The 18,608-nt window shown below is 59.4% G+C and overlaps 2 protein-coding genes across 3 annotated transcripts in view; one reads left to right on the forward strand and one right to left on the reverse strand.

Annotated features, from left to right (window-relative positions):
• Positions 1–18,608, forward strand: part of ADORA1 (adenosine A1 receptor) — an 83,921-nt gene that overhangs the window by 64,353 nt on the left and 960 nt on the right. The window lies entirely within an intron of this gene.
• Positions 7,818–18,246, reverse strand: CHIT1 (chitinase 1). Of its 2 annotated transcripts, none has more exons than XM_002717457.6 (11): positions 18,021–18,246; positions 17,222–17,251; positions 15,164–15,365; positions 14,677–14,733; positions 13,012–13,177; positions 12,684–12,808; positions 11,973–12,096; positions 10,896–11,081; positions 10,490–10,597; positions 8,602–8,728; positions 7,818–8,210 (listed from the first exon to the last, which is right to left on the reverse strand). In XM_002717457.6, the coding sequence occupies exons 1-11, from the start codon at positions 18,043–18,045 to the stop codon at positions 7,966–7,968; spliced, it is 1,395 nt and encodes a 464-aa protein (XP_002717503.4). In that variant the 5' UTR covers positions 18,046–18,246; the 3' UTR covers positions 7,818–7,965. The 2 variants fall into 2 exon arrangements, with proteins under 2 accessions (XP_002717503.4, XP_069911217.2); XM_070055116.2 differs by having other exon boundaries at positions 17,222–17,360; positions 18,021–18,157.

An 18,608-nucleotide genomic window follows, 5' to 3' on the forward strand; every position in this document is an offset into this window, starting at 1 on the left:
TCCTCTCTCTCTCTCTCTCTCTCTCTCTCTCTCTCTCTCCCCACCATTCCTCGCCCTGTCTTTCCTTCACCATCTTTCAAGCCACAGCTCCCCAGCTGCCCCAGACTTGTTAGACGGTCTCTAAAGACTGAATCGATCACGCTTATTCTGAGTCGCTGAGCCTTGCGTTCACGGTCAGGCGTCGGAACGGTTTCTGCCACTCTCTTGATTAAAGAGCCCGCAGCAGCGTCCGCACGTAAATGAAGCGATTTTGCACAATGATGTGACTCGCATGATTTGGTTTTTCCACTGAAGTCACCGTCCCTTAATAGAAGATGGCTCCCACCACTGGATTAAGGGATTAGGAAGAGGCTGTCTCCAGGCGTTTGGGGCCCCGCTGTGCTGGGGGTGAGCAGGGGAGGCCCGGCCTCTTGCCAAGGCCATGACCTCCGAGCCACGCCAGGGAGGCTGTGGGGCACAGCCCGGCGTCAGGTTGTGCCGCCGGCAGGCTTTGGCTTTGTGGTGTCACTGCCAAGGTGGCGCAAGGTGTTCAGGAGGACAAGAAAGGGCTCTGGGGTCAGCCGGTGCAGCGACCGGCCTGAGCGATCCGTAGAGATGACCGTGCTGAGAAGGGCGACGTCTGGCACCTCGCTGCCCCACACTGTCGCAGGCTCCTGTGTTGGGCCAAGAAAGGTCAAGGCCCCTGTGTATGTGTGTGTCCGTGTGTATGTGTGTGTGTGCATCTGAATGTGTGTGTGCACATGTGCATATACATAAGTGTGCACGTGTGTGCATGTGTGTACTGTGAGTGCATGCCTGTACACGTGTGTACTGTAAATGCATGTGCATGTGTGCATGTGTGTATGTACGCATCTGTGTGCACACACATATGTGTGTACATGTGTGTCCATGTGTGCACATGTGTGCGTGTGCACATGCTTGCATCCCTGGGTGGGGTCTACTGGAGGAGAGAGCCTTAGAGCAGCCCCACAATCAATCAAAAGGGGCCTCTGGCTGGCAGCGTGGGGACACGTGACAGCAAGCTCAGGATTTGGCCTTCCCTGGTTCCTTCTCTGCAAAGGGGCTCCCAGAGGTTGGCGGTGGCTGGCCAGGCCAGGGTCCCCTGCACAGGGGACCCTGAGGTCTTGGGATGAGAGTAGCTGGCCCATGGCCACCAGGCAGGCAGGGGTAAAGGCCTAGTGACCTCTCCTGTACCCTGGGTCGCCTTTGGGTCTGGGGGATGGGGCGGGGGAGGAAGGTGGCAGGTGACGTGCTTTCTGTACCCTTGACCTTCAGGATCCCAGATGGTGAGTGCGGAGCCTTGTGTCACTCATGTTACAGGGCCGGGTCCCCACCACGTGAGGTGGGGGAGTGAGGGTGCCGTGGGTGCAGCAGGTGTACCGAGAGCCACTTTAAACATGGATGGGTGGAGACTCCCCCACAGACGCCAAAAAAGGCCACAGGAGCTCTGTGTGAGACACAGGAAGAGCTCAGGGGAAACAAGGCCCCCCTGGGCTGGGGTCCGGCTCCTCAGCTCCCAGCGGCTCTGCTGCAGGGAGGCCACGGCAAGCCGCGTGGCAGGCATCTCCCTGGTCCCAGATTCTCCCTCTCTGGCGGCCCCCTTTAGTGTCCATTCTTGGAGTGTGGCCTCCAAGGAATGAGGAGCTGAGCAGGGAGAACTGGGAGGGGTCCTGCAAAGCCTTTGATTGGATTTGATTTATTATTGGCCTGGGAGACAGCTGGGAACGGCGCGAGCGCCCTGGACGTGGGAGTGGGTGGGGCTAGGGCCATCCTAAGCTCCCACGATGTCCTCTGCCATGTGTGTGTGGGGGGCACAGAGGAGTGACAGGAGCGTTTGTGTGCCCCTTCCTCGCCCCCACCCTGAGCAAAACAAGGTGAGGCCCAGTGGGCCGTCGGCAGCGTATCTGGTCAAAGGGGACTGGCCATTCTCTCTTGGCTCGGGTTCCGGCTGCCAGGAAATGGGCATCACTGCCAGGAAAGGGGAGTGGACTGAGCACAAAGAGCACTTGTCAATCAGGAATGCCCCTCAACCCCACACCAGGTGGGGGCAGGGCCAGGAGGAGGGGGCCCCGGGCACCTGTAGCCGCATCCTCTGCTGGTGGGGTAGGTGCCTCGGGCGTGCATTGCCTCCTCGCCGTCGCCGTTCCGGACGGCCCCTGCTGCTGCAGCCCGGGCCCCTCCTGTTCCCTCCAGACCCAGCAACCTGGGGCCCTGGAGCCAAGGGCCCTGTTGCTGTCCCACGTGACAGCCAGGGGACAGTCACTCTGAGGCCGTCATCGCCTGCAGTGCAGGTGCAGGGCAGGGCAGAGGAAGAGGGAGGGAGGAGTGGAGGGAGCTGGTTTCCTGGGCTCGGGTCCCCCAGGGACCCCTTTGGGCGTCTGTGGATTCCTCTGGGAGGAGGTGAGGGTGGTGGCTCTGTAGGGTCAGGGTTTCCCGGCGTCTATTCATGGGCCCTGCACCTACAGCAGTGGGGGTCCGCCCCAGCCGGCTCTATGGGGTCTGACCCCACCCTCTCAGACTGCTTGGGAAGCGACAGATGGAAGGAGGAGATGGCAGCCACCTCCCTGGTTTCCTCTCAAACAGGGACTCTTAATGTGGGACACAGAGATGCTGAGTTCTGCACAGACCCAGAGCTCGCTGTACCGCTGCCTCCTGGCACGCTCAGAGCCAGCAGGGGAGGAGGGCGGGGATGACGCAGAGTTTTGGCTCGGCCTACTTAAGGAGAAAGAAGACTCCGTGGTCCTGTGGCTACCAGACCCTGCATCAGCAGCTACAAATCACCCTCAAACACAGCCCGGGGCCAAGCCGGCCTTCCTGGTGGCTGCGACCAAATGTTCAAGGAACAGAGACATCCTCTGGACACAACTCTTTCAGGAATGGGAAGAGGGAGCCTCCCAGCCCATGTATGGACGAGCAGACGCTGGTGCCCCAGATCCACGGAGCACTGGCTGGGTAAGCATCTCCACCGGTACGTGGGCTCCCGTGCTGTGCACAACACCCACATACGGAGAGCAGGACCACCCACACACCAGCCACAGTCAGGAAGAGAATGCGACTTTTACAAAGGGTGCAACTTACAGGAGCAATCAAAACTAAAATATCTAGAAATATGTTTAATAAAAGAAATGTTAGATCTTTAAGAAGAAAATTATAAAATTGTATTAAAATACATTTAAGCCCCCGGTGCTGTGGTGCAGTGGGTTAAAGCCCTGGCCTGCAGTGCTGGCATCCCACATGGGCGCTGGTTTGAGTCCAGGCTGCTTCACTTCTGATCCAGCTCCCTGCCAATGTGCCTGGGAGAGCAGCAGAGGATGGGCCAAGTACTTGGGCCCCTGCATCCTCATGGAAGACCCGGGAGAGGCTCCCGGCTCCTGGCTTCTGGCTTCAGATCAGCCTAGCTCCAACTGCTGTGGCCATTTGGAGAGTGACCCAGTGGATGAAAGATTCTCTCTCTCTCTGCAACTCTGTCTCTCAAATAAATAAAATAAATCTTTTTAAAAAATACATGTAAGAAGACAGCTAAGCAGAGCTATCCCATGTTTTAGAGAGGGAGACTCAGTATTATAAAGATGCCAATTCTACCCCAAACTGACCTGCAGATTTAATGGAACTCTAATCAAAATCTGAAAGGAATTTGGCAATAAAATTCTAACCTGTCCATGGAAAAGCAAGGGTTCAGAAGGACTTGCCCTACGAGGTATCAAGACTTCTTACACAGCTTTGGTCATGAAGGCAGTGGATTCCTGGAGTAGAAGAAGGAAAAACAGAGCACAGGAATAGAAAGATACCCACGGTCTGCAGAAATCTGTTTTTTTCAGACGGTCTCAGAGGTTCACATGAAAAGCGTAGATTCTTCAATAAATAGCACTAGCTCGCCACAGTGAGAAGTAAAATGGAATTGGATCCTAACTCCCAGCACACTCAGGTGTCAATGTCAGAAGGGTTAAAGATGAAAAGGAAAAAAAAGGCAAAACCTGCCAGGCTTTCAGAGAATTATATAGAAAAATATCTTTTGATCTCACATGAGAGGGAGAATAGGAACCATAAAGCGTAGGACTGCTACATTTGGCTGCATTGAAAGACAGCCGCATTTGAACCAGAAAGAGGCAAACGACCCGACAGAAAAATGGCAAGAGACACAGCGGACTAGTCACGCGGCTTGCAGGCGTGGAGAAGACGCTGAAGCCAAGGGGGAGCTAGGGAGGTGTGAGTTTAGATAGCAAACCAGCATCTTCTACGCCTCAGGAGTGAAGCAGGATGAGAGTGGTGAGGCGCGGGGGGGGGGGGGGGTGGTGAGAATTCGGCGGCGGCGGGGGGTGGGGGGCCTTTCACAGCCTCTTTGGGAAGACACGTTGCCTTCCCTTGGTCAGCTTCAACACACACGCACCCAGCCGGCATCGTGGTGCAGCGGGTGAAGCCACCGCTCCCCGTGCCGGCATCCCATGTGGGTGCAGGTTTGTGTCCCGGATGCTCCACTTCTGCTTCCAATCCAGCTCCCTGCTAATGTGCATGGGAAGTCAAGGTAAACGACACAAACGCCTACGCGGTGGTAAAACTGCAAGAAAGCACCAGGGACCCAGTCAGAGGGCTGTGGGCCGCAGAAGCCCCCAGCAGGTTTCTGAAGATGCCGGGACCTCGTTTCTCTACGACTGGGGCAATGGTAGAGACAAGGAGTGCCTTGTACACAGAGAATTTAAAAACCCGGTAGTAGCAAAGCCAGACTCGTCCTCTTGTGGTGATCCCCGGAGACCGCAGCTCCCAGCAGCACAGTGGTAAACCTCCTCCCAGCTCTGCTCCAGCCTGCTGCCCCCACCCTGGGCGCTCCCGCCCACAGGGGTGCTGGGGGGCCCCAGTCACCTCTGCACCCCACTCGGGCCCCGGCATAGCTCCTGGCACGTGGTAAACGCTCAGGAAAGGCTTCTTGTTTTTTTTATTTTATTTTATTTTTTTGACAGGCAGAGTGGACAGTGAGAGAGAGAGACCGAGAGAAAGGTCTTCCTTTGCCGTTGGTTCACCCTCCAATGGCCGCCGCGGCCGGCGCACCACGCTGATCCGATGGCAGGAGACAGGTACTTCTCCTGGTCTCCCATGGGGTGCAGGGCCCAAGCACTTGGGCCATCCTCCACTGCACTCCCTGGCCACAGCAGAGAGCTGGCCTGGAAGAGGGGCAACCGGGACAGAATCTGGCGCCCTGACCGGGACTAGAACGCGGTGTGCCGGCGCCGCAAGGCGGAGGATTAGCCTAGTGAGCCGCGGCGCCGGCCGGCTTCTTGTTTTAACGTTAGTAACCGTGCATGCTCAGGTAAACCGGGAATCCGGCATTACAGGGGGCGAGAGCTGTGGCAGGAAGGGAGCTGCGGGAGAGGGTGACGGAGGTGCGGGTGGACCCCAAGCCCCGCCCTGACCCCAGTGGTGAGTGTCTGTGCCCTTCAGGGCTGGCCTGGCACGGGGCAAGCCTAACCCACACGCCTCTGTGGTCTGCAAGAACGGCGGTGGAGAGGAGAGAAACCAAATGTGTGTGATTTGAACTCAGTGGAAGAGGCCAGCCAGCTTCGGGGCTTCAGCCTGGAAAGCCTCCAACCCGGTGCAGAACCGACTTCTGCTCCTGAGAATAAAGCAAGAAAAACATCAGAGCTGCTAAGCTCCAGAGTTTATTGCTTCTCAGACGTGGTCAGGGAAGGAAAGAGCCCATTACGGCAAGGCCCGGGGGCCGGCGCTGTGGCACAGCCGGGTAAGCCGCTGCCTGTGACGCCGACATCCCGTATGGGTGCAGGTTCAAGTCTCGGATGCTCTGCTTCCAATCCAGCTCCCTGCTAATGCACCTGGGAAAGCAGTGGAAGTTAACCCAAGTGCTTGAGGCCCTGCACCCATGTGGGAGGCCTGGAAGAAGCTCATGTGGCTTTAGCTTTTGAATAAATAAATAAATCCTAAAAAAAAAAAAGCAAGATCCCTGCCCTTAGGAGCTGGAGGCCTTGGGGGGCAGTCCCCCCTCCACACAGATGGCCACAGCAGAGCGGAGTGGACAGCACGTAGGGTAACAGGGGAGTGGCCAAGGGTGCTGGGGGCCCCTAGGGGATGCTTCCTACAGGGGGTGACCTGGGAGTCTGGTGGGAAGAGGGGGAAGACACAGCGCAGAGAGGTGGTCAAGCAAAGCCTGGCCTGCTTGGGGTCCCCCGGTGACCCGCTGGGACATGTGTCACCACACAGGACGTGGGTACCCACGTGGTGGCTTGTCCAGCATATCATCGTATGAGATGAGCGTCTCTGTACATCTGTCCCTTGTCAGACTCCCCCCAAGAGACTGCCCACCCCCAGAAGACCCCACCAAGCATCCTGCCAGACATTCTGTGTGTGCTGAGTGACCCCGAGGTCCCCTGGGGTCCAGTGGCCACAGCTGAGCACAAATGACTAGGGTGGGCCTGAGCTTTCTGGGTGAGGGTGGGTGTCTGGGGTCCCGCCTGAGGAGCGAGCATGGCTGAGGTTATCGGTGGCAGCTGGAGGTGATAGGAGACCGGGTACTGACAAGGGCTCTCAGTGCTGTGACAAGTGGGGACCTCACTCTTTGAGCTGGGGGGCACATGAGAAGCGACAGAAAGGGGTTCCCAGGGGAGACAGGTGAAGCCCACTGCAGTGCTGGGACAGAAGCAGAGGGAGGAGCAGGAGGGAGACAGGTGACAGGGCTGGGAGGGGGCAGGACAAGAGGCGGCCTGGATGATGAAAGGGGGCAGAGGGCTGTTGGTGGGAGGGCCCCTCTTGCCAAAAGGAGGCGATTGGCTCATTCTGAAGTCACTCAGACCACACAAGGCAAAGCAAGGCCAGAGAGGGAGGGGGACAGGGAGTGCTGGCCGCCTGTCCCCTTGGTTCCCCTCTAACAGAGGAGGAGGCCGGGGGTTTGTTTCGTTGCTTCAAGTCATATGGCCAAGGACTCAGTGGGCCAGAAGCCACCGGCGCCTGTGTGGGCTCGGCCACTGCCCTGTGGAGAAACTGCCCCCAGACTCCACTCTGAGAAGTGAGGGAGCTGTCGCTGGACGTGGACGTGGATGTGAACATGGACGTGGTACCCCCTCCCCGGGACCACAGGGGACGGGCGCCTGTGTGAAAGCAGAACAGGGACCAGCGGGGCAGGGCAGGGCGGTGTGGTACATGGAGCCGGCGTGGCTGGGACCTTGTCGCTCACCTCCCTCCTGCCCACCTGTCCCCATCCCAGTGCCGCACAAAAACCAGCTGGGGGTGACACAGGGCAGGCTGGAGGTGGTGTGCAGATTCTCTTCACCTATGTTGGCCAAGGTGCCACCCACGGCGGCCAGGAATATCCAGACTGATCCTGGCTTTTCCAAGCAGCCGTGTGCAAATCCTCTGGCCCAGCTGGGCCCCTTTTGCCTTCATTCTGGACTCAGAACAGGTTAGGATCTGTCTTCAGTTTAAGCATCTGTAAAACGGGTATGATAACTGCTCCCGCATCATCTGGCTAACGGGAGCTGGAAGTGAGCCAAGGCAGGCGTTAGCTGAAAGTGAATGCCGACAACCTGAGTCCCAGTTCTTCCAGTAACCTATCTCGGGGGCAAGCAGGGCACTGAAGGTGGGAAAAGCTCTTCTCTGCTGCCATCTAGTGTGCACTTGGGGAATGACACTCAGCGGGAAACTCCAAGGTATTCTTGGATGCTGACACCTGTGCCCTGGAAGCCGCCCACTGGGAGGTGGGCCCATTGAGGCGAGACCTGGCACACAGAACCACCTTCCCACCACCTCCTTCTGGATGCCTAGGGCTGTTTCTGAGCCAAGAGGGCACTTAGGGAGCCTATGTAGGACACCACACATGGGGGAATAAACCAAAGATTTATTTTGCAAGTGAAAGAGCCCAGGAGGCTGAGGCCAAGGCTGAGAGCAGAGAGGCCTGCAGGAGGCAGACGGCAGCCAGGGGAAGCCGGAGGCAGGCATGGAGCCATCGCAGGTCCAGCTCGGGGCTCAGCTCCAGTTGCAGCATTTGCAGGACGGGTTGAACACCAGGCCCGGCGGGCAGCTCTGCTGGAACAGCCGGCCCCCTGCACAGGTGTAGAAGCTGGCCCGGTCCTGAGGGTTGGGGTACAGCCCGTCGGCTCTGCCCTGGCAGAAGGCACCTGGTCCAGGGCTGGGGTCCCGCTCAGGTTGAGAGGGCTGCCCTGGGGCAGGGACTCCAGGCTCGGGACGACCGGAAGGCCCATCGGGAAGACCTGGGAAGACAGCAGGGAGTCAACCAAGTCCCCGCAGGGTAACCCAAACCCACAGGCCACACACGGAGGCGGCGCCCCCCACGCCCACAGAGCACGGCCACACTCCCCGATAAAGGCGGAGCCCACAGGCAGCGAGGGCCTTGGGGTCTGCACTGCAGGCGGGGTGGGGGCTGCTCCTGGGCCTAGGACCTGGCGTGGAGGGGCCCCGGTTTCCACACCCAGGCAAGTGTTGCCACAACCCAAGCAGAAGGAAAATCGTTTCAACAGCTTCCTCCGCTCCCGGGTGCAGCTTGCGAAGCCACGGTCATTGCCTCAGAAAGACTGGGGACTTGCGCTGTGCCCCCCACCCCGAGGGCCACCTCTGGCCCCTGGTCCCTGCCCCCTGACTCACTCAGCTCCCGGTGCAGCGTCTGGATGAGGGGGTACGGGCCCTGGTTGCAGAAGGAGCCCCGGAAGTCGTCCAAGTCCAGTGTCCAGACCATGGCCCCGCCAAGCCCCATCTGCTTGAGATAGCTGGCCTGGGGGGGAGGGGCAGAGGGGGTCGGCCGGGCCCCGGGCTAGGCCCCAGCCTCCTCACCTTGGCAGGCCCTGTGGGCTCCAGCACCCCCAGGCTCAGGAGTGGCTGGAGCTTTGGGGGCAGCCCTGGGCTGGAGGCCAGCATGGCTGACTCCGGCCCCTGCCTGGCAGGGTCGGGGTGGGGTGACCATGTGGTCACTCCTGGTCAGGCTGCCATGTCTTTGCCTGTTGGGCTTTCTCCCAGGAGGCCCAGCTCTCAGACTCACCTCAAATGCTCCCCACAGTGGCCCTGCACCACTTGCCCCCGTCCCCAGCCCACATCTACCCTCCTAGCAGAACCTGCCGTCATCAGTCCTGTGGGTGACTGATAGGGGTCGCACGGCACTGCTCCCCCCTCAAGGGGGAGGCAAGGGTGCATGCACCAGTCACGGTGACCCCGTGAGGTTAAACTGGAGGAGCCACCACCTGCGAGTGCTCGTTCCAGTCCCAGCAGCTCCACTTCCCATCCAGCTCCCTGCTACTGTGCCTGGGAAAGCAGCAGAAGATGGCCCAAGTGCCTGGGCCCCTGCACCCATGTAGGAGACCTGGATGGAGTTCCTGACTCCTGTTTTTGGCCCAGTGCAGCCCTGGCTGTTGTAGCCATTTGGGAAATGAACTGGCAGATGAATGATCTTTCTCTCTCTTCTCTCTGTCTCTCTGCCCTTTAAAAAAAAGATTTATTTATTTGAAAGAGTTACAGAGAGAGAGAGAGAAAGAGAGAGAGGTCTTCCATCCACTGGTTCACTCCCCAAATGGTTGAAATAGCCAGAGCTCAGCTGATCCAATGCTAGGAGCCAGGAGCCAGGAGCCAGGAGCCAGGAGCTTCCTCTGGTCTCCCATGTGGGTGGCAGGGACTTGAGCACTTGGGCCATCTTCTGCTGCTTTCCCAGTCCACAGCAGAGAGCTGGATTGGGAGTAGAGCAGCCAGGGCTCAAAGGGGCACCCATGTCGACTGGCAGCCCTGCGGGCAGGGACTTTAACCTGCTGTGCTACAGTGCCACTCTGCCTTTTGAACCAATCAATCAACCTAAAATACCATTAAACCAGAGCTGGAAACTGTGCACCGCCTCCTGCACTGGAGGTGTTGCTGGGAACGAGCCTGGTGCCACAGCGGAGCTGGCACACCTGTCCTCGGGCCACGGCTGCCACTGGCTTAGGTCACTGCTGTGCCACGTTGCTAGGGTTACTTTACAGTGTCCTACTCCTTACTTGTGTAAATAGGCGTTTGCTGTGCCACAGAAGGCTGGGGTGTGGCAGAGGCTGTGTCCTCTGGCTGATCCACGCTGCCTAAGCTTTCGCCAGAGCCCTCTCTAGGATCCGCGCACAGCCAGGGAACCTGACGTGCCGTGTGCAGATCAGTAAGTGATATGTGATCACAAATGAGCTACAGCCTCGGGCCGCCAGAACCGGTGGTCTGTCATTTGAAAATGCACCTAGTATTGCCAGCGGACTGAACAAAATCGTGTCCCTTGCCCTCGTATTTCTCCCCGCATCCGTGGGATTTGCTTTTATTTAATAAATGCAGATCCTTTAGAGAGAGCTACTCGGTATGTGTTGGTCGCTGTGTCTTTTCTTGATGCGAAGGTGTTAAAGGCACAGAGTGCTGTCACGGGGACATTTAGAAGGAGACTCAGCCTTGAAGGGTTCTGACTGCTGTCATTCAGTGTGATTGACAGACCCCAGGCCTGCCCGGACCACCCTCCGCCCAGCAGGCTGGCACTCACCTTGGCCTTGAAGCTTTCCACATCATCGAAACCCACCCACTGGTTATCCCGGAAGACGTAAGGCACCTTTTGTTCGTTGATTCTGTGCGCCGCCTTCCAGGAGCAGACCTGCAGGGACAGAGGGCAGTCCGGGGGAGGAGGGAGGCACCGGCCTCCCTTCCAGGAAAACCCCAGCCCGAGGAAGCCTGGGGGCGTGGGGAGTTCCCCATGGAGGGACCCAGGACCCTGAACCAGCTTAAGGTCCCCACCTTAACGATGTATCCATGATGGCGGGGACCTGGAGGAATTCACCTCCCAGGAGTCTCTGCGCCTGACATCCTCACTCAGAAACTGGGGGAGAGAGACCCTCCCCTCGCGGGCAGCCCCTGCCCCCCACGGCACCCAGGGTAGCCATGGGTCTTCCTACCTCGTAGTAAGCCAGCACCCCTCCATCCTTGGTGAAGGGGCCGGGGGCGCCAGGCCCTACAGCTGGGGCCCCCACTCTGGTGTCCGACGAGGAGGCCAGGGTGAAGGATCGCCCGTAGGTGGGCATGCCAAGCACCAGCTTGCTGGCGGGGGCCCCCTTCTGCAGCCACAGTCTCACGGCAGCGTCCTGGTGGTGGGGAAGGGGGCTGGGTCAGCATGCCCTGCCTGCAGCCTGTGTCCGGTTGTCTGAGGCTGGGGGTTCCGGAGACAGAGATGCACTCCTCAGGCACAGCCTCTGGGCCTTTACCCCTCTCTCCTTTCCAACCTGCCTTGAACCCTAGCCCCCAGTGAGAGAAGCTGCTGGTGCTGTGGCCAAGGGGCACGGATTCTGGCCCTGTTGCCAGGCAACACCCTGGGCACATCAGTGAACACAGCAGACGGAGATCCCTGCCTCACCCACCCTGCTGGGCCTCGGCTCTCCTGCCAGGGAAATGGACATAGTGGAAATGTCCACCTCTGCGGGTTTTGTAACAGTAATTGGCTAGACCGCATGTCTGGCACGACGCAGTACCCGGCTGCCTCCCCCACCCCCGAGCGAGTCCCTCCTGCGAATGTGTGTGACCCCACGTAACCCTGGGCTGTGACATGTGTTGAGGGAATGACAGTGAGGAGCCTCCCCCAAGGAGGAGCCCGGACGCCGGCTCGCTTTCCTGAGGGCCTGGTGACTCTGTGCCCCTGTAGCACTTCGGCCCAGTGTGAAACACAGCGTCCACTCTGATTACTCCCCAGCAGGCTAGAGCCTCCCGGGGGCGGGGCGCAGGGCCCACGGCTAAGCTGTGTGACACATCTGGGCGAATAGAAGAGAGCAGGTGCCTGTGGGACTGCAACCCCACCTGCTCTCAGCTCGGGGCCTTTGTGCCTCCCCACTGGGGGGGGGATCAGGCGTGGTGTGGAGTACGGGTGCCTGGTTCAGCGGCCCAGCGAAGGGCACTCGGTCCCCCCTCCAGCTGAGGGCCAAGGCTCCCTGGCCAAGCTGGGTCTGCTGTGTGTGCCGCTGGCCGTCACCCCCGCCGCTCACCACGTTGTACTCAGCGGCTGCGCCGCTCTCCCCCTGCCTCCTGTAGAGGGGGCTGTTGTGCCCTGTGACCTTCTCCCAGGAGCCATGGAAGTCGTAGGCCATCAGGTTGATGAAATCCAGGTTCCTGTGGGAGGCGTGGAGCAGGGTGAGGGGCTCGCAATGGGGGCTCTCTTTCCATTCCCCCCGCCCCCACACAGTGTAAGCCTGGGCAGGGACCCTGGCGGTCAGAGGTGGGGGTGAGCCCGGGCAGAGCGCTCCCAGCTTGAGTCATTGGCACTGTTCCCGCTCTGTGTCCTCGGCACCTGGGGCCCTCCCTGCCCACCCTGGACCCCTGTGCTGCATGGGAGGGACTGCCAGCCTTGTGTTAACCTGGTGTTCACCCAGTCCAGGCTGCTGCGGGCATGTGGGGAGTGAACCAGCAGGTGGGAGACTCTCCCTCTCCGTGTGTTATTAGTAGTAGTAGTAATAACCAAAAAACCAAAAGTGATTTCCCAAGGGAGAGGGTAAAGACCCACAGAGAAGGTTCTAGAACTGTGGGGTGGCAGACATGGCGAGCAATGTCTTCCTAGATGCGCTGGTCGAGGGGCGGGGCTTTCCCAAAGCGACACTTCAGGGGGACTCCATCTCTACCCCTGTGGAGGGCAGGGTGGGGGGCCCACTGCCTGGGGCCCCTCCCACCTCAAGGGTCCAAGTCATTCCCCTCCGACTCACGCAGCCAGCTTGTCCACCTCGTATCCAGTGTCCACCTGGCTTCTCGCGTTCGGGACGGCTGCACTCAGAAGGAGTCGCTCCTCCCCGGGGGCCCGGGCCTCCTTCTGGAAGGCATTGGCCAAGTCCTGCAGAGGTGGGGGGCAGCTCAGGGTAAGCACGGGGCAGGTGACCGCGGCCCCACGGAGCTGTTCATGCTCAGGAGGCTGAGAGCTGAGCACAGGGCTGGTCTGTGCTACACGCAAAGCACGGGATCCTGGGGGCCAGCAGCTCCCCTAGTGTGCGGGGCGGGGCCGCCGCTCTGGGTCCCAGGGCAGACGCCCGGCCGTACCTGCACCAGGGCTGTGAAGCGCTGCTTGTCAGCTGCTGGGCTCCCCCTGCTTCCCGGGAACTCCCAGTCAAGGTCAAGGCCATCGAAGCCATACTTGCGCAGAAACTTAATGGCGGAGTTGACAAAGATCTGACGGGTGCCGGCTGTGGCCACCATTTCTGTGAACCTGAGAGAGGGGGAGACTCAGCCTGCCATGGCCAGGCAGGAGGCTGCCGTCTCCGTGGACAGACACCACTGGGACACTGGGACGCTGGGACGCTGGGACACTGGGACACTGGGTGGAGGCCAGGTGGGCTGGAGAGGTGCAGGGTTCTTCGAGGCTGGTTTACGGCCCAGGGGTCAGCTGAGAAGTGCTTCCACCCAAACACGGACACCACCAGGACCCGCTGACTTAACAGGGGTCCTGCTTCCTCAAACCCCCGCCCCCGGACCCCCTTAGCTTACCACCTGGCCTGGAGCGTGCTGCTCCCCACCGCCACCCGCACGGGGGCTTACAGAAGAACAGGGGTCTGTTTCCGAGTTGAAGATGAGGAGAGAGCAGCACAGCGGGCTTGGCAAGACCCCGGGGCAGCCTGGGAGCCTGCTGTGTCCCCTCCTGGTGGGTCAGGTCAGCCCGGTGGGCTTCCTGCCAGTGCTTAGCTCAGAGGGCCTCGTGCTTCTCCTGTTACCACCACCGCTCTTCCAAACCCCGCGCTGCCCCGGGAACCACCGCCCGCACCTTGCTCGCTCGGGCCCTGTCAGAAGTCCCTGCAGCAGTGGGTGTTCAGCCCGGAGCCTGAGATGCCTACAAACCAGGGCACAGGGCCTGGGGCTCCCGCCTGGCTAGCGGCCCTCTCAGCGGCTTGCTCATGTGGACTCTAGGTGGCAGTAGTGAGTTCCTCGCGCCTGGCTTCAGCCCTGCCTGTCTTTGGGGAATGAAGCGGAGATGGGAGCGCTCCCTGCCTCCTTCTGAGTCTCTCTGCCTCTCAAATAGACATACAAATTTGAGGAGGGGGAACAATTAAAGACGTCCCCTGGAGCTTTTGCAGGTGTTAAGGTCTTTGTAGACGGGTTCTATTGTTTATTTTTATTAATTTATAATTAAATTTAATTTTATTAACAGCAGCAGTCCTTAGTAAAAGGTGTGTGCTTGGGAACCCCTACATTTCAATGAAAAATCTGTGCGGAAGCCTTATTTTGAGAAGATGAGTCACAATGCTAGACAGATTCTTTCAAAAAGCTCAAGATCCAAAAAAGTTGGGAACCAGAATTTCTGGATTTTCTAGGAAAAGTCTAATTCCAGATATTCTATTCTGCTGTCTCCACAAGTCATCATAAATGTCCCGGAAATGCCAATATTTTGGCACCCAAGCTCAGTGTCACAGATCGCATTTTATAGCCAGGAGTGGAACAAAAATTCCTTCTCACCCCAGATGTCCCCTTTCACAGCCCAGACACGGTCGCTGTGCTGGGTGGGGTCCGCGGGTCGGCCCCCCTCCCCACTCCGTGGAGGAAACAGCGAGATCTGCGGTCAGGAGCCTCTGTGCTGTGTCTAGATCTTGTGTTTCTGCCTGGACTGAGACAGCCTGGTGACAGCTCCTCTCCCTCCCCTCCCCCCTGTCTCCCGCCACTGCACCAGGTCCCCAAACAGGGACCCGGCCACCCAGGTGCCCACAACCAACTCACTTCTGAGTGCCAAAGCTCCAGCCCCCGACGGCTAACAGGGTCTTCAGCTTGGGGTTCCTGGCAAAGACAAGAAACAAGCAAAACTCAGCCTGCCGACTCCTAGGGCGCCCTGGAGGACAGTGGGGTGGGGTGGGCCTGGGGTGAGGATGCTTCAGTCTCTGTGCACCCCGTCCTGAGCCCTGGGTGCGGGGCGGAGGGGGAGCCCTTTACTGGGAAGGAAAGGGTGAGCCCCTGACTTCAGGGTCTGCGTGTGTAGACACAGAGCTTATCCACAGGTGGGAAACGGGTTTGCCATCCTGATCCTTGGACCCGGGTGCCCCTTAGGATGCCGAACCCATCCCTGCCGCTTCCAAACAAGCCCAGGAAGGTCCAGGGAGGCCGTGCAGCTTGCCCAGAGCCACCGAGTGGGTCCCAGGCAGGCTTCCGGCTCTGAGATGACACTGGGGGTCCCTGCCCCCACCCAGTCCCCTCCTCCCCTGCAACGCACCTGCGCTTCAGGCCGTTGAACTCCTGGTAGAGCGCAGCGTCGTTCCACTCGATGGTGCTGAGCTCATGGTTGTTCATGCCGGCGAAGGCGTAGATGAGGTGGGTGCACAGGCCGGGGTCCACGTCCCTGGGCAAGAAGCGACTCGCCCCTTCTCGGTACTGGGCCCAGTTGGCGAAGTAGCAGACCAGCCTTGCAGCAGCGCCTGGCCCGTCGGGATGAAGGAAAGAAGTGGCCATCAGACGGGCCTTCTGGGGACCGGCAGACTCTGCCCCAGGGAGCAGGGGCCTCATACAACTGGAGGAAGCCGAGGACCCGGGCAGGGATGGTGTTGGCTGGGAGGGTGTTTGGTGCAGTGGGTAAAGTGCTGCTCGGGGCAACTGCACCCCACATCATACTGCCTGGGTTTGAGCCCCGGTTCTGCTCCAGCTCTATTTCCAGCTCCCTGCTAATGTGCACCCTGGGAGGCAGCAGCTGGTGGCTCAGATTCTTGGGTCCCCAACACGCATGTGGGAGGTCTGGATGGGGTTCCAGGCTCCTGGATTTGGCCTGGCCCAACCCTAGCTGTTGTGGGCATCTGGGGAGTGAACCAGCGGATGGGAGCCCTGTCTAGCTCTCTGCCTTTCAAGTCAATGAAAAGAAAGAAATGTTTGCTTTTGTTTGGGCAGCACCTCCCAGACAGGAGAGCATTTTGAGAGGCCAGGATCCTCAGAACCCCTGGGGGTGGGCAGGACCCCGCCACCACCCCCACTTCCTGGGCTCACCAGCTGGGCACCTGCCCCACTCAGCACCGCTGTTCCAGTGGGTGCAGCAGGAGCTGGGCCCCAAGTCTCCTGGTCTCTTGTGTCCTTGAAAGTTGCTAGGCTCAGAGCCCAAGTGTCCCCAGGGCTGGGACCTTGTGGGCTGGGATTCCCCCTGCCCCAGCTGGAGGCCTCTCTCCAGGCCCTGAAACCTCCCAGGGAAGGCAGCCCCCGTGCGAGGCCTGGGAGAAACAGGACATGGCCCGTCCTTCTGTTGGAGTACTTCTCCCACATTCATTTCAATGCAAACACACACTCAGGGCAGGCACTGTGGCACAGCGGGTAAAGCTGCCGCCTGCAGTGCCGGCATCCCAAATGGGAACCGGTTCAAGTCCTGGCTGCTCCATTTCCGATCCAGCTCTCTGCTGTGGCCTGGGAAAGCAGTAGAAGATGGCCCAAGTGCTTGGGCCCCTGCACCTGCGTGGGGGACCTGGGAAAATTCCTGGCTACTGGCTTCTGCCTGGCCCAGCTCCCACCTGTTGTGACCATTTGGGGAGTGAACCAGCAAATGGAAGATCTTTCCTCTCTCTCTTTCTCTCTCTCCCTCCCTCCCTCTCTAACTCTGCCTTTCAAATAAATACTTTTTTAAAAAAAGCACTAGGTGCCTTGCGTTCACTCTCTGTCGCCGCCCATCTCTGGCGTCCGCTATCATGTGTGGGAAGACTGCTGGGGGCGCAGCCGTTTCCAGGGCTGTTCCTTCCTGGGAGGCCAGAGGGGGCATGTCCACCCCATATCATAGCCAAGCATGAAGCAGGGGGCACTCAAGGGACGAGGGTCTGAGGGCTCAGCCTCCCGAGGCCAGTGACGCCTGGCCAGACGGCGGTGTGGGAAGGGGGCCGGGGTCCGCTTGGCTGACGGTGCCCTGGTGATCTCTTCTGTTTCCCACAGGAGGGCACCCCGTCCTCCGTCTCCCATGCTCCGCCTCCCAACGGTTCAACAGAAGCAGCAGTGCTGTCCTTGCTAAGCCACGGGCCGGAGAAGACGTGGGGGCCTCCCCTCCAGCCACTAGAGTCTGCTGCAGGGGGACGTCGGCACTGACAACTTGGGGCGCTGTCACACACTCAGGGGCCGTGAGGGCACAGGGTGACCTGGAAGAGGGTCACGTGGTCGCTGGCCCTGGGATGGCAGGGCTTCGGCTGCTGGGGAAGGAGGCAGGGGCCTTTTTGGGACATGTACACCCGTGGGGCTCGGCTGCTGAAACAGGAGGGCCGGGGACGGGGCTGAGGGGAGCAAGTCCGGCCTGGAGGACCAGGGCACTTACCCCACTGGGCCATCAGCAGAACCATGAGGCCTGGGTGACACAAGAGAGAAGCAGAGGTTACCACGACGTCATTGCCACTGCCCCGGGCCCGTGAGCTTTGGGGGAGGTCTGGCTCTGGACAAATCAAACTTCCTCTTTCCTGAAGTGAAGGCAACACGGGGAGGAGACATCTCACTGCCACGTTCATTCACAACAGCCAAGGAATCAGCTGGGGCTGATGGATGAACGCATACAGATAAGGCATCTTGTCCAGCCATGTAAAATAGGAAATCCTGAGGTCTGCGCCAAGCGGATGGAACTGAAATCATTGTTAGGTGAATGGAGGGAGCCACACACGGAGAGACGAAGACGGCACTTTCTCTCTCCCACGTGGAAGTTACGTCATGGCCCCCAGGCTGCCCTCTTGTGGAAACCGATGCGAAACAGAAAGAAGCCCTGGGCGGTGGCGCTTCTTGGGTAAGGCCCAAAGCAGGAGCCCATGCAATGGGCCAGACCAGAGCTCCCTGTGCTGGGGGCTCTGACTGCGAGCTCTCCTGAGCGGAGGAGGAGGGCTGCCCCCAGCCGGTTTGAGATAAGCCTTCCCTTGCAATGCTCATGGGCTCAAGGAGCTCAAGGGGAGCCCACAGGAGGGGGATGAGGGACCCGGAGCCAGGAGGAGGGGGTGAGATGGACGACCACCCAAGCCCCTCTCAGCACCATCCCCCACTTCCTTGCAGATGTAGCAAGGAGCCATGGCCATGACCTCCCCCCACCCCACGGCTCCCGAGATCCAGCCCAGTCTCCCTGACTGCTCACTCACCTGCCCAGACCAAGAAGCGCGCCATGACGGAGGCTGTGTGGCAGAGGTCAGCCCCAGATCCTACCCTACTCTTATCTGGCTGCCTGGTCCCAACCCAGCCATGAGTGTTGAAATGAGGGCACCAAGGGTGGTGTGTGGGGAGGCAGGCAGCAAGCAGCACAGATTGGGCAAACCTGACACAACGACCTTTAGCAATTCTGTCTTTTCTAGAACAATCACAGGATGTAAAGTGGGTTCTCAGTGTTGCCAAACTGAGAGTGGAAAGTGGGAAGTGTTCGCCCCCTCCTGCTGGAAGGGCAGGCTCTGCCTTCCTCTCTGGGGCTGGCAAGTGCCACAAGCAGCCCCAGACTTAGGGGACCGGACTCACGGGGCGGGGCAGGGCAGCTCACTCGCCTCACCACTGCCCACACTGGACTGGCTTCCACATCTGTAAGCTAATGAGGTTGCAAACCCAAGTTGTTTTTCCTGATTGTAATATCTGTCACTATCCAGAGGTTAGCAATATTTTAACCCATTGAGAGAAACACAGAATGACAAATGCCAGCTATGATAGATTGATTTTATTTGAGAGGCAGAGGGACAGCGAGA

This window comes from Oryctolagus cuniculus, chromosome 13 (assembly GCF_051225735.1).
Source record: "Oryctolagus cuniculus isolate XC-2025 breed Fujian yellow rabbit chromosome 13, ASM5122573v1, whole genome shotgun sequence".
In the NCBI taxonomy this organism is placed as follows: Eukaryota; Metazoa; Chordata; class Mammalia; order Lagomorpha; family Leporidae; genus Oryctolagus; species Oryctolagus cuniculus.

Coding starts and splice junctions, on each gene's coding strand:
- CHIT1 (XM_002717457.6), bottom strand. CDS start 18,045: ATGGCGCGCTTCTTGGTCTGGGCAG. Junction 11,082..11,972: donor CAGCCGCTGAGTACAACGTG/GTGAGCGGCGGG, acceptor CCCCACCACCAG/GACGCTGCCGTGAGACTGTG. Junction 8,729..10,489: donor TGGAAAGCTTCAAGGCCAAG/GTGAGTGCCAGC, acceptor CCTCCCCCCCAG/GCCAGCTATCTCAAGCAGAT.